Here is a 15081-nt window from a genome sequence, read left to right as displayed (position 1 = left end):
CTACAGAGCTGTGCTCACAGGAGCCATGGCTTTCATAACTTCACATCTGGCTGCTGACACCTCTGGTGTGTGGACCTGGCTGTCCATCCAGATTCTTTTCTGCTGGAAGGAGCTAAATGGGAACCACAGGACTAAGACAGTGCTTAAAGCTGAGTCACTGCATAAACCTGTGGCTACACTTGGGGCACCAAGCAGAGAAAGCAACAGATTGTGTTTTGGCCTCAGTCAAAGCAAATTTTCAGTGATGCACAGATTAAGAGTGATATGATTCATAGCAGGGACTAGTATTTTTTTAAACCAGTAGCATTCAAGTTAAAAAAGCATGTGGCATTTAACAGGGCTTTTCTCTTCTAATGTTAATTTTAAGGGTAATTAGTTGAACCCTACAGGCTCTTTGAGAATTTAGGAAATCCTGAAAAGCTGAAGTAATTAGCAAATGTTTGAAATGTGATGTGCAACTTCTGGACCTACACAGATTTAAATCAGAGGATCTGGATGTGCTTGGCAGCCTGACCTGGATACACCCCAGACCTGAGCTCACTGGCAGGAGCTGCAGGATAAATGAAAGCTCTTAGGAGCTATTGGACATTAGAGACACAGTAAGTGCATGTCTGGAGGATTAGCTCACATCAACCTTGATGAGGGCTGCAAGTTTAGGTGCCAGACTTGGTACTGAACCAAGGCAAATGATCAGCACTGCTGAACTTCTTGGGTGGTAATATCCACCTTGGAAAGCTGGAATGTCAGCTTTCCCAACTGCTGCTGCAAGAGCTGTCATTTCTCATCCATCAGTGCCCACACAGGCAATCTTTGCTGGGAGAGAAACACCAATGTGCAATACTTCAAGTATTGTCCATATTGTGCAAGTCTTACAAGCAATAGTGCCCTGCACCAGCAAAACAGACAAGGCATTTCCCAGTATAAATGCATCTGTCTGGGACAACCGCTGTCTTAGCTCCTCTGCCAGAGATCACATCCCCTGTGAACATCCTCACACAATACCAGGAGAAGGCTGCCTACACATTCGAGAGGCGAAAAGTATTTTTATCTTTTGCAAAGAAGTGTTTACCTTAATTTCAGAGTAATTGGTAAAACTATATCTAAAATAATCCTCCACCAGAAATAACAATCCAAGAGCAACAACTCAGTGTCAACAAGGACAGAACAGTAGGAAGATGGTTACTGAATATCCTTAATTCCATCCAAGCTCCTAAGAGCAGTAGACTCCAATGCCTACCAGACCTACTTTGAAATCTGTATTCATGGGCAGCTTCTACTGACACAATCTGTCAGCAAGTTTTTATGGTAGTTTCTGAAGAGAATGGGAAAATAACAGACATCACATTTGTAACAGGACCACTACAGTGTTCTTACCACTCCCATTTCCCTCAGAAGGCACTACTCAAAAGCAGCTAAGCAATGCCAGGAACAGTGATAGATTAAAATAAAACCTTTCCCATAGCCTTTTGTTTCCTATCAAGTTGCTTGGTAATGGTGTAGCCATGCAACACTTGCAGACACCAGCAGCACTCTGTGTGCAGCAGCACAAAGACAGTGGAAGGATAAACTGCCTGGCCACACTACAATGCCCCAAAACACATTACTGCTCTAGGGCTCGTGTCCCTCCATGGCCCCCCTTTTCTACTCTTGCACTGCCTTTTATCACATTGAAAGGCTTCGTTCTGACTCACTTCCTCTGAAATGCTCAAATTGCTGCTGTATCTGCCCCTTGGAATTGTCAAGGGAAAGACAGATTGCTGTTATCTGGGCCCGATTGTCTCATTTAAAAGGTAAGTTAATGATGGTACAGGTCCCCACTTTAATTACTAGCTACATCCATCTTGGAGTGGTTAATTCTTGGCAGATTTTCAAGAAATTCACTCTGAGGAGTATATACAGGTGTAGGGCCTGGCAAAAAAGCTGCCTTTATGCTTCAGTGGCAGGACCATCTCAAGTCTATACACACACTTGTAACACTCCTATCCTCTGCCTTTTCTTAATTTTCTCTTATTAACAGACTAAGGCAGCTTTTTATTTCTGTCATTGATTTATGTACACACATATACACCCAAGTCTGTACACATTCCACATCCTACAAAGCCTGAGAAAATGGGAGCTGTGCAGGATGTTTTCCTGGAGCAGGTGTCTTACATTAAGTTTAACTAAATAAATACAGGACATGTAATGAAGTAAATGGCCCCAGAAGAGAATAGTCAGCTTTTCACATAAACAGCACCTTTTATTATTAAGGACCTGCTGTTTCCTCAAGCAGGAATTGCTTCATCAAATGGAGACCAAACAGTCGAGTATATCCAACCAGGAAGAATACAGGAATGTCTTAGGTTATAATACAGGATATGATCAAAAGTATGTATTCTATCACCATCTGTTGAAACCAGGTGGGGCAGTGATCCTCATCTCCATGGCAGATGTCCTCTGCTAGTGGGCAATCTGTTAAAACCAGCTGGGGCAGCTTTTCCACAACCCATCCTTCCTCCAGGAAGATATCTTCTGTTAATGGGCCATTGAGTCTCATTGTATGACTGATAAAATTAAATCATCCCATTGGGAGATGCTCCAGCCAGGGGGAGGTAGGTTTTGTCCTACCTAAATAAAAAACCTGAGATTTGGAACACAAAAGCAGCCTTTCTCCACTGTATTCCAGAGGAAAACTGGACCTTTCCACATCATCACTGGACCTTCAGAGGAAAACTGCACCCTTCTACAGGGCCACTGCTTCAAAAGAACCACATCTGCCACTGCTGGAGCACTGCAGCCACAATTTTATTGGACTGCTACCAACATCCTGACTGATGGGGTATCAGGTTGTATTCTGGCTCTGTCAGTGTTTTGGGTTTGTTCTTTGTAATACTGTATTTCTGTTTTAATTTTACGAGTAAAGAACTGTTATTCCTATTTCCCATATCTTTGCCTAAGAGCCCCTTAATTTCAAAATTATAATAATTTAGAGGGAGGGAGTTTACATTCTCCATTTCAAAGAGAAATGCTTGCCTCCTGCCTTTCTTAGCAGACACCTGCCTTTCAAACCAGGACAAAGAACTACAGGCCTCTTCCACCTGCCCAGCCCAGCCTGACAGCAAGGTTCATGACTCCTGTCACCCCATGGCATTCTCCCAGCCTCCAAGATGAGCATGATCCTACCTGTGCCATCTTCTAGATGTCCAAAGTTACAGATCTGGCTGATATTGTGCACCCAGATCTGCATCTCCTCCTCAGTCTTGGCTACCAGGTAGAAGGTGCGGTAGGTGGTTCTCACAATGAACACGAAGTTGTTCTGAAATTCCTTCTTGATGAAGTTGGGCCCCGAGTGCTTCAGCACTTGGCATTCATTGAGGTCTATGATGCGGATGGGCTTTTTGGAGTGGTTGTTCCTGTAGTATTCCAGCACGTCCGGATTCCCACTCATGCGGCCCCTGCGCAGCACGAACCAGCGCTTCCGCCAGGCCTGCAAGGGGCACAAACACAGCCTTCAGTGCCACCCCCTACCACTGCAGCCAGCCCACACACGGGACCACCAGGGTTTGAAAAGACCCCTCATCTCATTGAATCCAGTCATCAGCCCAGCACTGCCAAGCCCATCACTAAACCATGTCCCTAAACACCACATCTGCATGTTTTTTCAAGAATTCCAGGGATGGTGAGTCCGCCAATTCCCTGGGCAGCCTGTTCCAATGCTTTTCAGTGAAGAAATTTTTCTTAATGTCCAAATTAAACCTCCTGATCTCTGTCCCACAGAGAAAAGCCAAAATAAGACAGTAGAACCTTCACCCTTGCCAAACTCCATAAAAACTGTTGGATACGTCATGGCCGAACCAGCCAGGTCAGGGAGCAGCCAAAGCTAAGGCTGCAGCTGCCTCAGCTCCAGTGGAAACCTGAGAAAGGTGCAGGAGCTCACATACTGTCCAGAGACCTCTAACAACTGCACAGACACTGGCTGCTTTACCTACCTTCATTTGAGTTAAATGAATTGAAAGAAACATCTGAACAACCATTATTGCAACCCTCCAACCTGAATCTTACCCAAGAGCCCTTTGCAAGAGGACTTTGTCACAATGATGTAAATCTGGGTGGTAGCTTTTGCTTGAGGTAAAAGGCATACTTATTTTGCAAAGAGCAGATCTGTCAGTTTGAAAACAGGCAACCATTCAATTTTAAGACAAAATGACTGAGTGCAGGCTGTTGTCAATAAGATGTAAGAGTCCTTACTGGCACAGTTTAAGATAATCTAGGTACTATAGATTTTGCTGATCCTGAGTTCCCACAGGCTAAAAATGAGCAATAAAAAAATATCAACAATCATTATGTCAGGAAAAAGGTTTTGTGTTTTTTTTTTTTTTTTTTTGCAGTGCAGTGCAGTGCAGTGCAGCCAGCTTTTCGCAGTCTGTCAAAATTCACCCAAAAATTTATCTAAGAAATAAATTTCTTCAGTCTGGTAGTACCTCAGCCCATTTTGAAAGCAAATTATTCTTCACATACAGAGAACAAAATATAATGGAAAAAGGTCTCTCAAGGCTGAGCAAGCCTGTTTACAGGAGGGGCTTACAGACTGGGGCATTACATCAGGAATAAACAGGAAGCAGAGATGAGGTGCAAAGTGTACTGCACAAAGAAAACTAAGTCTTGTTGCAGCTTGACCTATTAGATTTGTTCTCTGTTGGAAGTAGCTAGAGATAACAGATTACTGACACATCTTAGACAAGCATAATTTTGTGGAAGGCAGGGAAAAGGAGAAACATACACAGGAAACAGAAATAAAAGAAAAATGTTTAATGGAGAAGGAACTTTTAGACTTGCCAGATACAGCACTGGAACACAGACCAGCAGGTATCTCATGTGTAGTACCAAAAAGAACCCAAACCTCTGTCACCTGCAACCCAAGTCCCACTCAGGCTCAATGTACTTCCCACAGACAAATCAGGACAGAAAGGTCCCATCTCCTAACACACCCTCACCCCTAAACAACCAAAGAGAAATGTTTCAGAAGGCATGAGACAAGAGCTGCTACTTCACCTCCCAGAGAAGCAGGCTACTAAGGCAGTAAGGTGACATCCTCACCAACTTTACTACAAAACCTTTCCCTTTCCCCTCAAAGCCACCAACCTTGAAGCTTAAATACACCTGGCTCTTGCTGATGGAAATAAGATAGAAATCACTTGCATCAACAAGCTGAGGAGGGAGGGGATGGGAGAGCAATTGCCTGCCTACCCTAGCTGCCAGCTGGGGAAAAGTGGAAGCTCAGGGCTACCTGCTCATGGTTGCTACAACATCCTGAGGCAGGACAGCCCAGTCAGTACCTGATTTCATATCCAAGCATTTTGATTTTCATGATTCTAAAGGAGTGTGTAGGTTGTGTTTAACACAACCTGGGCAGCTGGTGAGAGAAAACTGCTGCTGTGCTTTGTGGAAAAGCCATGGTGTGTACATTCAGGAGGCAAAGGCTGGCTGTGTGTTGTGAGGGGCTATGGCTCTGCTGGTTTGGGTCTGTCTCTGAGAAGCTGCCTGCTAACCTGTTTCCCTGTGGATGCAGAATTTGATCAGATTTATCTTCGGGCTGGCGCTGCAAGACTGGAGAAGAAGAGGTGCCCAGCCAGAGTGGCTCATGGTGGGAGAGGAGAGCAGGGCTGAGTCTTTGAGAGTAAACATTGGCTATCATAGCTGAGCAGCCGTGAGAACAAGGCTGAGGGGAAACAATGCCAGATAGCTGCCCAAATCTGCACTACCCCTAGGAAGGGTGGGCCCCAGCTCCATCTCCTTCAGGGTGGCCTCAGCACCTCCCCCAGGCCCGTGGTGGGGCCATGCAGCCAGGCTGCCCTTGGCCAGCTGAAAAACAAGTAGATTTTTCTTGTTGGGGTTACATAGACACTACAAAAACATGCAGAAAAGGGGAGGGGGTGAAATGAGACAGAGGAACTGCCCTTTAGTGATATCATGAGCTCAAACAAGTCAACAGCCTTGGCTGCCACTGTGGAGTGCCCCAAATATTAATGTGCTCTCAGCCTCATGGAGCTGCAGGGACCAAAGTGAATACCTGCCTGTGCTGCCAATCCATTGCTGAGTCTGGATTACAGGGGAGGCAGAGGCACTGAGGGACAGCAGCCTGACCCAGCAGTGCAGGTGAATCAACATTTGCACACTCAGATCTTCCTAGATAATTAAGTACTCAAGCCCTCTTGAAATCAGGTGCCATGGCAGAGTGGCAGTGGAATGGGGTGACAGGGAGTCTGCCTGGTGAGCTCACCTGTTGCCTTGTGCCAGGGATGTTCTATGCCTAACACCAGTCATTTGAGGGGGCAAAACCAGCAGACACTGCCTCATCCAACACTGGGAAATGGGGAATCAATGGGAGCCAACCCAGTGCCCCTGCACCCAGTCTTGGCTGGACACAGGCAGACCAGCACCAGGGAGGGTGGGAGGAGATGGGACCACCTCTTCCCTGGGTGCTTGCTCTTAACATCAGCTTCATTGTACCATCAAACTGCATCTGTACACACTTCAGCTCTCTGGGCTCCTTTTTCTCTCCTCCACTTTCTAAGGAAAATGTGGCACCAGCTGCTGACATGTCACAGTTACCTGTGTGGGTGGGGTTGAAGGATCATCTTTTGCACATTTAAGATATCCAGTCCCATCACTGTCTCCCCAGACTAATTTCCAGTCTGAAACTTTCCCCTATATGTGCCTTTACCCACAAAATGTTGGCTCCAAAACCCTTTTTCTTATGCTACAGTGCTGAGTGACAGTGCACAGGATTTTTAAGATACTTGCAGTGTGCCTGCAAGTGGACTGAAACAGGTTTGCAGTTGCCAATACACAGGACTTGCTCTGTTCCATGGCATAGGCAAAGCAGGGGTTTTGGTTCTGGCACACCTTTCAGCAGGAATCTCTTATCTCTGAGTCAAATACCCTCTCCTCATTTTCCTGGTATTTGCCTGCAATCTGCTGTACACCTCCTTTCCCCAGAGGAAGGGGATGAAAGCCCAGCAGTGACAAACCCTGGTCAGATGAGTAACCAGCAGCAGCTGTTATCTCTCAGGGGCTCAGCAGCTCATACACCCTGGTGCAGAGGGTGCTTGGCCCCTCATAGTCCCCATCCACAGGGCAGGGACTAGTGCCTCTCTGCAGTGCCCACCCCAACCCCACAGCAGAGCATGGTGGGTTATACACAGCTGTTCATCCTCGGTAGGTTCCTTTTTGCCATTTACCGATCACAAGACTGCCTCCTCCTTTTCCTGATATAGGACTGTCCCTGTGTCTGCTGAAGGTGCTGGTAACAGGCTAAGAGAGCCCCTGTGAGCCCCTGCAGTGGCTTGAGGCCAGCAGGGACACTCAAGGAGACAGCAATCCAGAGTGGCTGGGCTGTGGTGAGGAGAGATTTATTTCAGCTGGTCAGAGCCAATAATATCTGCCAATATTTAGTCTACAGCAGTAGATGGTGCCAAATTTACAAGAGAATGTGGATCAATTTAAGGGTGAATGACCACTCCAATGGCTGAGATGAAGTACATACTTCCTGGCATTCAGCTTAGGCTCCTCAATCACACTATGGAAAGGTTCTATGCATCCAGGCTATTGCATCCAAACTATTGTATTTATTTTGGGGCCTTCTGAAATTATTATTTTCTTGATGAAGGAGTGATAGGATGATTAGAAGTTTACATGTCCTCCAAAGCTTTGTGGGCACTAGAGAGAAGGCTGTATCAGAGAAACACAACTACCATCAGACAAGAGCCAATATCAATCTAGAACAATTTTCATCTGCCCTTCATAAGTGAAACAGTTCGATGCCAAAAGAAAGAAAGAATTTGCACCAGCATTGGTTGGCTGACAGCACATTCCTTTGTGTAACACATGCTATCAGTGTTTTTGTCTCACTCCTGAATTTTTGACTCTGGGAATTCCAGAGTCACATCTGAAAGAAAGAGGAACAGCTCTGTTTCTATTTCAGTAGGGTTTCTAAGAAAGAGGTTGCTCCTTCCACAATCTGACGTCTCTGCTTCTGCTGAGTGAGTGGTGTGGGGTTTAGAGGGCTGCTCTTACATGTGAGCATTTGATCTACTTCAGCACTGTCAGACAAAACAAGCCTCGAGCAAACCTATTCTGAGCTGAAAAACAGCTGGCTAGTGAACAAGGCAGAGTGAAAGCTGGAAAGGTTTAGCTAAGGGCCTTAATCACTTACCTTCTGCCTGAGGACCATGTTCTCATTTGTTTGTACAATATATTCACCATTTGAGATCTAAATAATTTATTAGAGGACATACAAGCTCAGTGAGGTAAATTGGCCTGAAATATAATTTGCCCTGTGGGTTTTGATTTTTTTCCTGATTTTAACAACCAAACACAGAACCACCAACAAACCAACAAATGTGAAATTCTTGACCAGCTATATTAATGCTTACAACTCCCCCATGAGGATAATCTTCATTTTACAGAATGCAGCAAAGGAGATGGCAGGGTGAAGCAGAAGGAAGGGTGGCTGTGTGCTGGTTTGTTGCCTGCCTGGTGGCCTTGCAGCTATGCTCATGGCACAGGACATGTGCTGGTCCCCAGCCTGCTGCAGGGGCTCTAGCACTCAAAGAGAAGTTTGAGAGCTCACTGATAGGGATCACTGCAAAAAGCTTGACTATTTGGAATTGTTCTCATCCCACAAAATCCTTTGTAGAGGAGAAAGCAGCAAATCCCACCATCGAAGGCTTTGGCTTGGCTTCTCTCCCACAGCTGTTTGAGGGCTGGGAGCTTCAGTGTGCTGCACTCCTCCTGCCATTCACTGTGGGCCCACAACTTAAGTCACCACCCCTGGGGCAAGAGAACTAGCAGAGCTGCAGGATGGTAGTTCCAGAGGAGTGCCAGCACTAGAGACAAGTTTTCACAGCTTGTCTTTTTTAAAGAACAGTTTTTAAACATATTCCTGTGGAAAAAAGAAGTTAAGCAGAACTTCATAGCATTTCCTATAAAAAGCCCAAAAGAGGAAGTTGAAATTCATATGTAGTCAGGTTTTTAAGTAGCTGATTCTAAGCCCACTAAGACCATGTATGTTAACAGAGGTTCCCTGCTTGCACAGAGTAGGAGGTGTTGGGGCTGCAGAGCACAATCCCTGCAAGAGGTATCTGGGCACTGGCAAGGAACCAGGGCCAGCTCCCAGCAAACAACCTCCTCATGTTCAAAAAGGACATTGTTGGGAGCTCTTCATGCCACTCTTTCCAGAGCAAAGGGCCACTACCATGCAGCACATGCTCCTCAGACTGCCAGACCATTGCACACCTTGGCAGCCTGCAGTGCTCGGTTATAGCACTTGATTTACTCACAGAAATCAGATGAAAAAGTGGTCTTAAACCACCCAGCCTGTCCCTCAATTGAAGTTATGGTTTTGCTGTTTCAGTTGTGCCTGTTGGTCTGCAGCAGCTACCAGCTCTCCATAATTAATCTCTCCCTGATGAGGCTGCATGCTTGTCCCTTCCAGTCTGTCCCTGTGGAGCACTCTGAGAGCCGATGAGATCACTGATTACTGGTTTAATGCTTCTCTTGGATTTTGTCTCCCTTATTTTCCACTCAGCTCTTGCAAATGTCTTCAGCAGTGAGAGGCTGAAACTCATGGTTTATGACTGGGAAAGAAAAATTGATAAATCAATTTCAGAGAGGGATACTCCTCCCTTAGGCCCTTCCTCTGCCTCCACAGGCAAGTACTTCTATTTAATCTAGAGAATAGAATAAAATATTTTTGCAGTAATTTTTCTCCCTTTGCTTGGGTGCCTGGAAGTTGAGGGACATTCTTGATTGTGCTGGAAAGGTATTCAGTCCCTTTCCCTGCCTGTTCTTGCCCACTTCACCTCTGCTTTCTCAAGGCTGGGCTCAGCTCTGGTGGGAAAAAGCTCTGAGCTAACTAGTGTTTCTATATGAAACCACTTTCCACAGAGACTGGCACAAATGGTCTGGCTCATCCTGTGCAAAGGGTTATGATACCACAAGTTCAGAACAGGCTACAGCCTAACAATGGATTTCCATCTGCTACATTCTGACCATGGTAGTTTCAGAATGACTCTAAACTAACCTTGTTTCAAGAAAGTCAGCATGAGCCCTCAGAGGAGATGTGAAGGATGCATAGTGCAAGGGGAAATACCTTCTTCCTTTCAAGGTGATATAGATAAGTTAATTGATTAAAAGAACCAGTCAGAAAATTTCCTGCACTTTAAGTGCAATGAGATCTTTGTCATAAAGCACATTAGAGGACATCTTGTAGAAGCAGAGAGGTGTCCTTTTTACTCTTTCTTTACATGAAGAAATCTGTGGTTTGTGAAGAAAAGATGGCACACGTTTTTAAAAAGTAAAGTCTCCCAGTCATGTGCTGCCTGCTAACGAACACATATTCCCATTGCCTGCTGGACATCCTAATCCATAATATTTATGGTGCTTTACATAAACAAACATTTGCATCTGAGTGAGTCACTGATATCGAATAAACATGAAGATTACTTGTTACTCTAATGGATTTGTTTGGGCATGGAAGGTCAAAGACATAGAGACCCAAAAATTTGAGAATTTTAAGTTCTTTAAATACTTGCATAATATAAGAAAACAAGTTCTGATGGTAAAATCAATAATGAATTCACTTCATTTTGCAGAGGGAGAAGGAAGACCTTTGGATGAAGAAATATCATTTCACTCATGTGCCCTGTCCTTTACTAAGAGCAATAAAAATCTGTGCTCCTCATAGTCATTTTGATGAGAGGTTTTCCTTGAGGACACTGGCAAGGTGGTACAGCATCCCTTTGCTCCTCATGCAGGTAGGAATTGCTCACAGGACCCTGCTGGCTGAAGGGGAGCAGCAGTGCTGTGCCCTACTCACTTTCTCCATGGTTCCTGGTAGGTGAGTGTCATGGGGCTCTCCCACAGAGAAGAAATGTGTGTGCTGTGGTCTTGCTTCCCAGATGGGTCCCTAGAGTTTGCAGGGGAAGATGCTGATGGAGTATCTTATCCCACAAGATCTTGCTGTGGGGAAAAGCTCACTGACTGATCCCAGCTATACCAAACACTGCCACAGCAGAAAACCACCACAGCTCCACCTCACCCAGGCGGCTGCAATATGTCAAATGGCTTCACAGGGTCCTGTCCTGAGGTCTGTAGGGCAGGCAGGACCTTACTGTCACCCAATGCTTGACAGACCTCACTGCTCACCACTGTCCCCAGGCTATGGAGATGGCTTTGGCTGATAAAACCTTGCCTGTGAAACATGCAGCAGCAAAACACCCGAGATGTGGTGGCAGGGTGGCAATCCATTTTCAGTGTATTTCTTTAACAGTGACATCCTACAACAAGCATGGAGTCAATGATCTGCCCTCCCCCACTGCCAGTGCAGAGCATCCCACCTCTAATCTTCCTCCTATTTTGACAGCAGTGGTGTTGAAAGCTTGGAGCTTCCCTTGTGAGCAGCTGTCCTGCAAATATGTGCAAGCCACTTTGAGCTCATTTACAGAAAGTATAAGGATCAATCAATACTAAATGAGTGCTGCCACCCCAGGACAGAAGCCCAGCTGTTCCCCAAGGGCTGCACCTCCCAGGGAGAGGCTTGTGGCTGAGATGGATTTGTCAGAATCACCAGGGGACCAGGGCCAGCCAACAAACCTGAAAACAGCTGTGGGGCACCAGGAAAAGACACAGTTGGTATTAATAAAAAACGAAGTAACTCCCCAGCTGCACTTGGCTGTTTTTCATTGGGACTAACAAGATGGTAAAGATCTCACTCACTTTCAGGAAACAACAGGAATTTTTGTTACTCAGCATCAATGTAAAGCTGTGCCCAAAGTGATCTGGAGAATTGATGTAAAATCAGGCTAAGGAAAAGCAAGCCAGCTGTGGTGTGATTTTTCCACAGATCTGGCAACACCCTTGGCCTCAGGATGGCCACCTTCCATCTGGGCTGCCAGCACTTCTAATGCACCTCCAGCTCTCATCAAGAGGATGCTGCAACGGGTGAACACAAGCCCTGGGTGGAGGGAAGCTGATTTTGGCCAGCTGACCTTGCCTGGGCAGGCAGGTGGACCCTGTCCCACCTGTATCCCTGCATGCTGCAGCTGTGACACCAGGCAGGGGATATCAATATATTGGGGTTGGACTTGACTCACATCATGAGCACACTCTTGAGCATTCTCCTATCTTCTGTTTCATTTTGGCTTCCTTTTTCACTTTTAGTGGGGATGTAAAATAGGTCACAGCTCAGAGCAGGGTTCCCAGCACCAGAAGACAGCGCTGCAGTGATTATTGCCTTTCAAGGACCTCCTCCCACCCAGAGCCCTCCACTCCTCCAGGACAATTTTCCTTCCCATGTGCAGGCACTGTGAAAAAGTAATTCCTTTAAGCTGTCCCTCAAACACCTTCTAACTGCTGCTACAATTTTGCAAGCATTCAAGCTCCCTGACAGTGAAGACTTACAGGCAGGACTCTTTACATGAGGATGTTTACAGCCTGACCCTCTAGCCAAGAGTTTTAGTTCCATATTTCCTCACAGCATGTTTATATGTAGCATTTAAAATGACATTGTTATCATCCTGAATGCAGTTTAAGTTTCTGGAGTGCTTTTTTTCACCTTTGAATCCTAAAGCACTTGACAACTGGTGCATCATGGTTGCAGCCTCCATATGTTGTGATTTGTTCATCTGTCACAGGATACACCTGCCTCTGAAGTTATACTGTGTTCCTGATAATCAGGCTGCTTCTGCACACACCCACAGGGATGCACTCCCATCTGTGTGTTTGGCTTCAGCCAATCTGCAGTTACACTTCTGCATCTGAAGCTGTTTTTTAGCTGCATAAGGTGGCAGAGGTTGATGGACAGAGAATTGCTGGTCTGGCTTGGTGACACATCTCTGGTCAGTTAAAAACCAAAATTTGTATTTCTCAGGATGCAGGACTGGGCTTTTTACAGAAATAAGTTGAAAACAGAGAGAAAGGAGGAACTTAATACACTGACACAGGTCTTCCTGGATTTAACCATTAACTTTGTTTTCTGTAATGGAAAAAAAATGCTGCTGAAGCTTTAAGTTGCCTGATAGGAATTCCTGCTTTTACATAAAAAGTACTTGTGTAAAACTTTTAAGATCCCCCTGACTTGTTCACAATACTTTAATACTAACTTCAGTAATAAGACATAATCTTGAACAGAGGTAAATTTTGATTTCTTAGAATGGCTTTATTCAAATGGCCTTGCACAGTATTAAATAATTTTTAGAAGACTCTGCATAGATCTTTGAGATCTTAATGAAGAATAGGTTGTTCCCAGGTTGTTTAAGAAACAGCAGTTCTGAAATGCAAATTCTGGATATAAGCATCTGCTGAATAACTGAATCTAGCTAAGTCACAGGAGTCTTCAGTCATTTTTGGAAACAAGTATAGGAAAATGAATATACCAAAGGGACTGAAGTTTGGACAAATTTTGAGCAAATTTGCTAAACTAATAGCTTTTATGGAAGGACTCCAAACCTGCTTTGCTAAGGAAAGGAGTAGGGGCTAATCCCCTTTCTTGTCACTTGCAAACACAATGTGAATACAGATGTGCAAAGCAGTTAAAGACTAGAAAAAACTGCCTGGAGATTGCACCCTGCCTCAGGCTATCGGGAGTCCCTCTCCCTCTGTTTTACTTGGAACTCACAGTTTTCTCAGTATTCTTTACACAAACAGAGAAAATTTTGCTGTTTCACCTAGTTAACTAAACATGTGGTGTGAGGTCAGCAACAGTCACCAGCCTATCTACAACTGTCTGTGCTCACATGATGCTGCAGCTCCAGCATAAACAGGAAATTGGGCAAAGTGACTCTTTTAGTAGGGGACCACACCACCAACTTTTTTTTTAAAAAAAAAGGTGTTCAACAACACTCTGTCAGACCTAATGAAGAAAAGCAGAGTAGCTGGCAGGAGCAGAATAAAAACTGCAAATGTTTAGGCTGTAGCACTTTTGCCTGATCATAACAATGAGTTTCAAGAAATGCCCCCGTGTCCAGTGTCCTGCTCAGACGATCTGGGTGCACATGGAGTAAAGAGCTGTATCCTCCACATCCCCTTTGGGCCAAATCTGGGCTGTTCCTTTTTACATCCTTATTGACTTCATGGCTACATGCTGCAAAGAGTTTGACCTTTGCACTTCATTTCACTCCTGAAATTGTCTGGAGAAAGGAAGTGTGCGGGAGGCAGGCAGAAAAACAGGGAGGAGGCGCACATGTGTGGGAAGATTTGCCATAGAGAACAGGTCACTTTTGTTGAAAATAAGTATCAACCTTTCCGCACATATGGACAAAGATAGAAAGAGAAATAGGAACTGGTCCAATCTCACAACAGCAGCTATATAGTATCCAGATGAGCTCTGGTTTTAGGCATGTGGAGGGGGGCATGATTTAATTGCATGCTCCAAGGTATACAGACTCAGACATCTCCCCTGGGATCTATGCATTGGCTTGAAATCAGTCCCGTGGGAACCACCCGGCCTTTGCAGTGACATTTAAACTCCACTGATGTAAATGGCAAAGCTCCCATTTGCTCTGAGGGGGCCAGGTCCTCCTCTCAACAGGAAACTTTGAGAAATTCAGAGATTCCCAAAAATGGAAATATGATATGAAGAAATTATCTGAATAAAGGAAATCTGCCTCTGGACTCATGAGGAGCATTTCTACAAAACACATCAGAAGATTACCTCTCCTTTCATGGGTCTAGACTGGGTTTTGTGGGTGGCACACAGGCTGCCCTCAACTGATTTTTCCCAGCCAAAGAGCAAATATCTGCTAGTGACTTCAGGCATGGTAAAACCCCTCTTAGGGGGAAGGCAGGCTGCCCCCATAAGTCTTACCTGGACTGGGAAGGCACTGTGCAGCACAAGCAACCAGCTCTAGAGCAGCATGGGCAGACTGGCAAGCCAGGTACCACAGTGGGCTGCCAGGGCTCCTGTGGGAGCAGAGAGTGTCTGCTGCACTGGGAGAGCTGTCAGAATGTGACCAGAACACAAACGAATAAAGTGAAGTTTGGAAAGGTCTGTATTTGTCCCAGAAATGTGGTGTGAGCAATCAGGTCTCTGCAGCCTCCAAT

The 15081-nt window shown here is 45.3% G+C and overlaps 1 protein-coding gene across 4 annotated transcripts in view; it reads right to left on the bottom strand.

Moving 5' to 3' along the window:
- GAB3 (GRB2 associated binding protein 3) overlaps window positions 1-15081 on the bottom strand; it is a 61599-nt gene that overhangs the window by 14371 nt on the left and 32147 nt on the right. For 2 of the 4 annotated variants that reach the window (XM_079318600.1, XM_079318601.1), the window contains exon 2: window positions 3163-3466. The exons of 1 other annotated variant lie outside the window; for it this stretch is intronic. In XM_079318600.1, the coding sequence (XP_079174726.1) occupies window positions 3163-3466 (304 nt within the window). Of the gene's footprint in view, window positions 1-3162; window positions 3467-9421; window positions 9618-15081 lie in introns of all 4 variants that reach the window. One more of the 4 variants, XM_079318602.1, reaches the window with a different exon arrangement.

The sequence above is a fragment of the Erithacus rubecula genome (assembly GCF_903797595.1).
Source record: "Erithacus rubecula genome assembly, chromosome: 15".
In the NCBI taxonomy this organism is placed as follows: domain Eukaryota; kingdom Metazoa; phylum Chordata; class Aves; order Passeriformes; family Muscicapidae; genus Erithacus; species Erithacus rubecula.
Note: the sequence above shows the minus strand (reverse complement) of the source record. Positions and strands in the feature narration are given on the sequence as shown.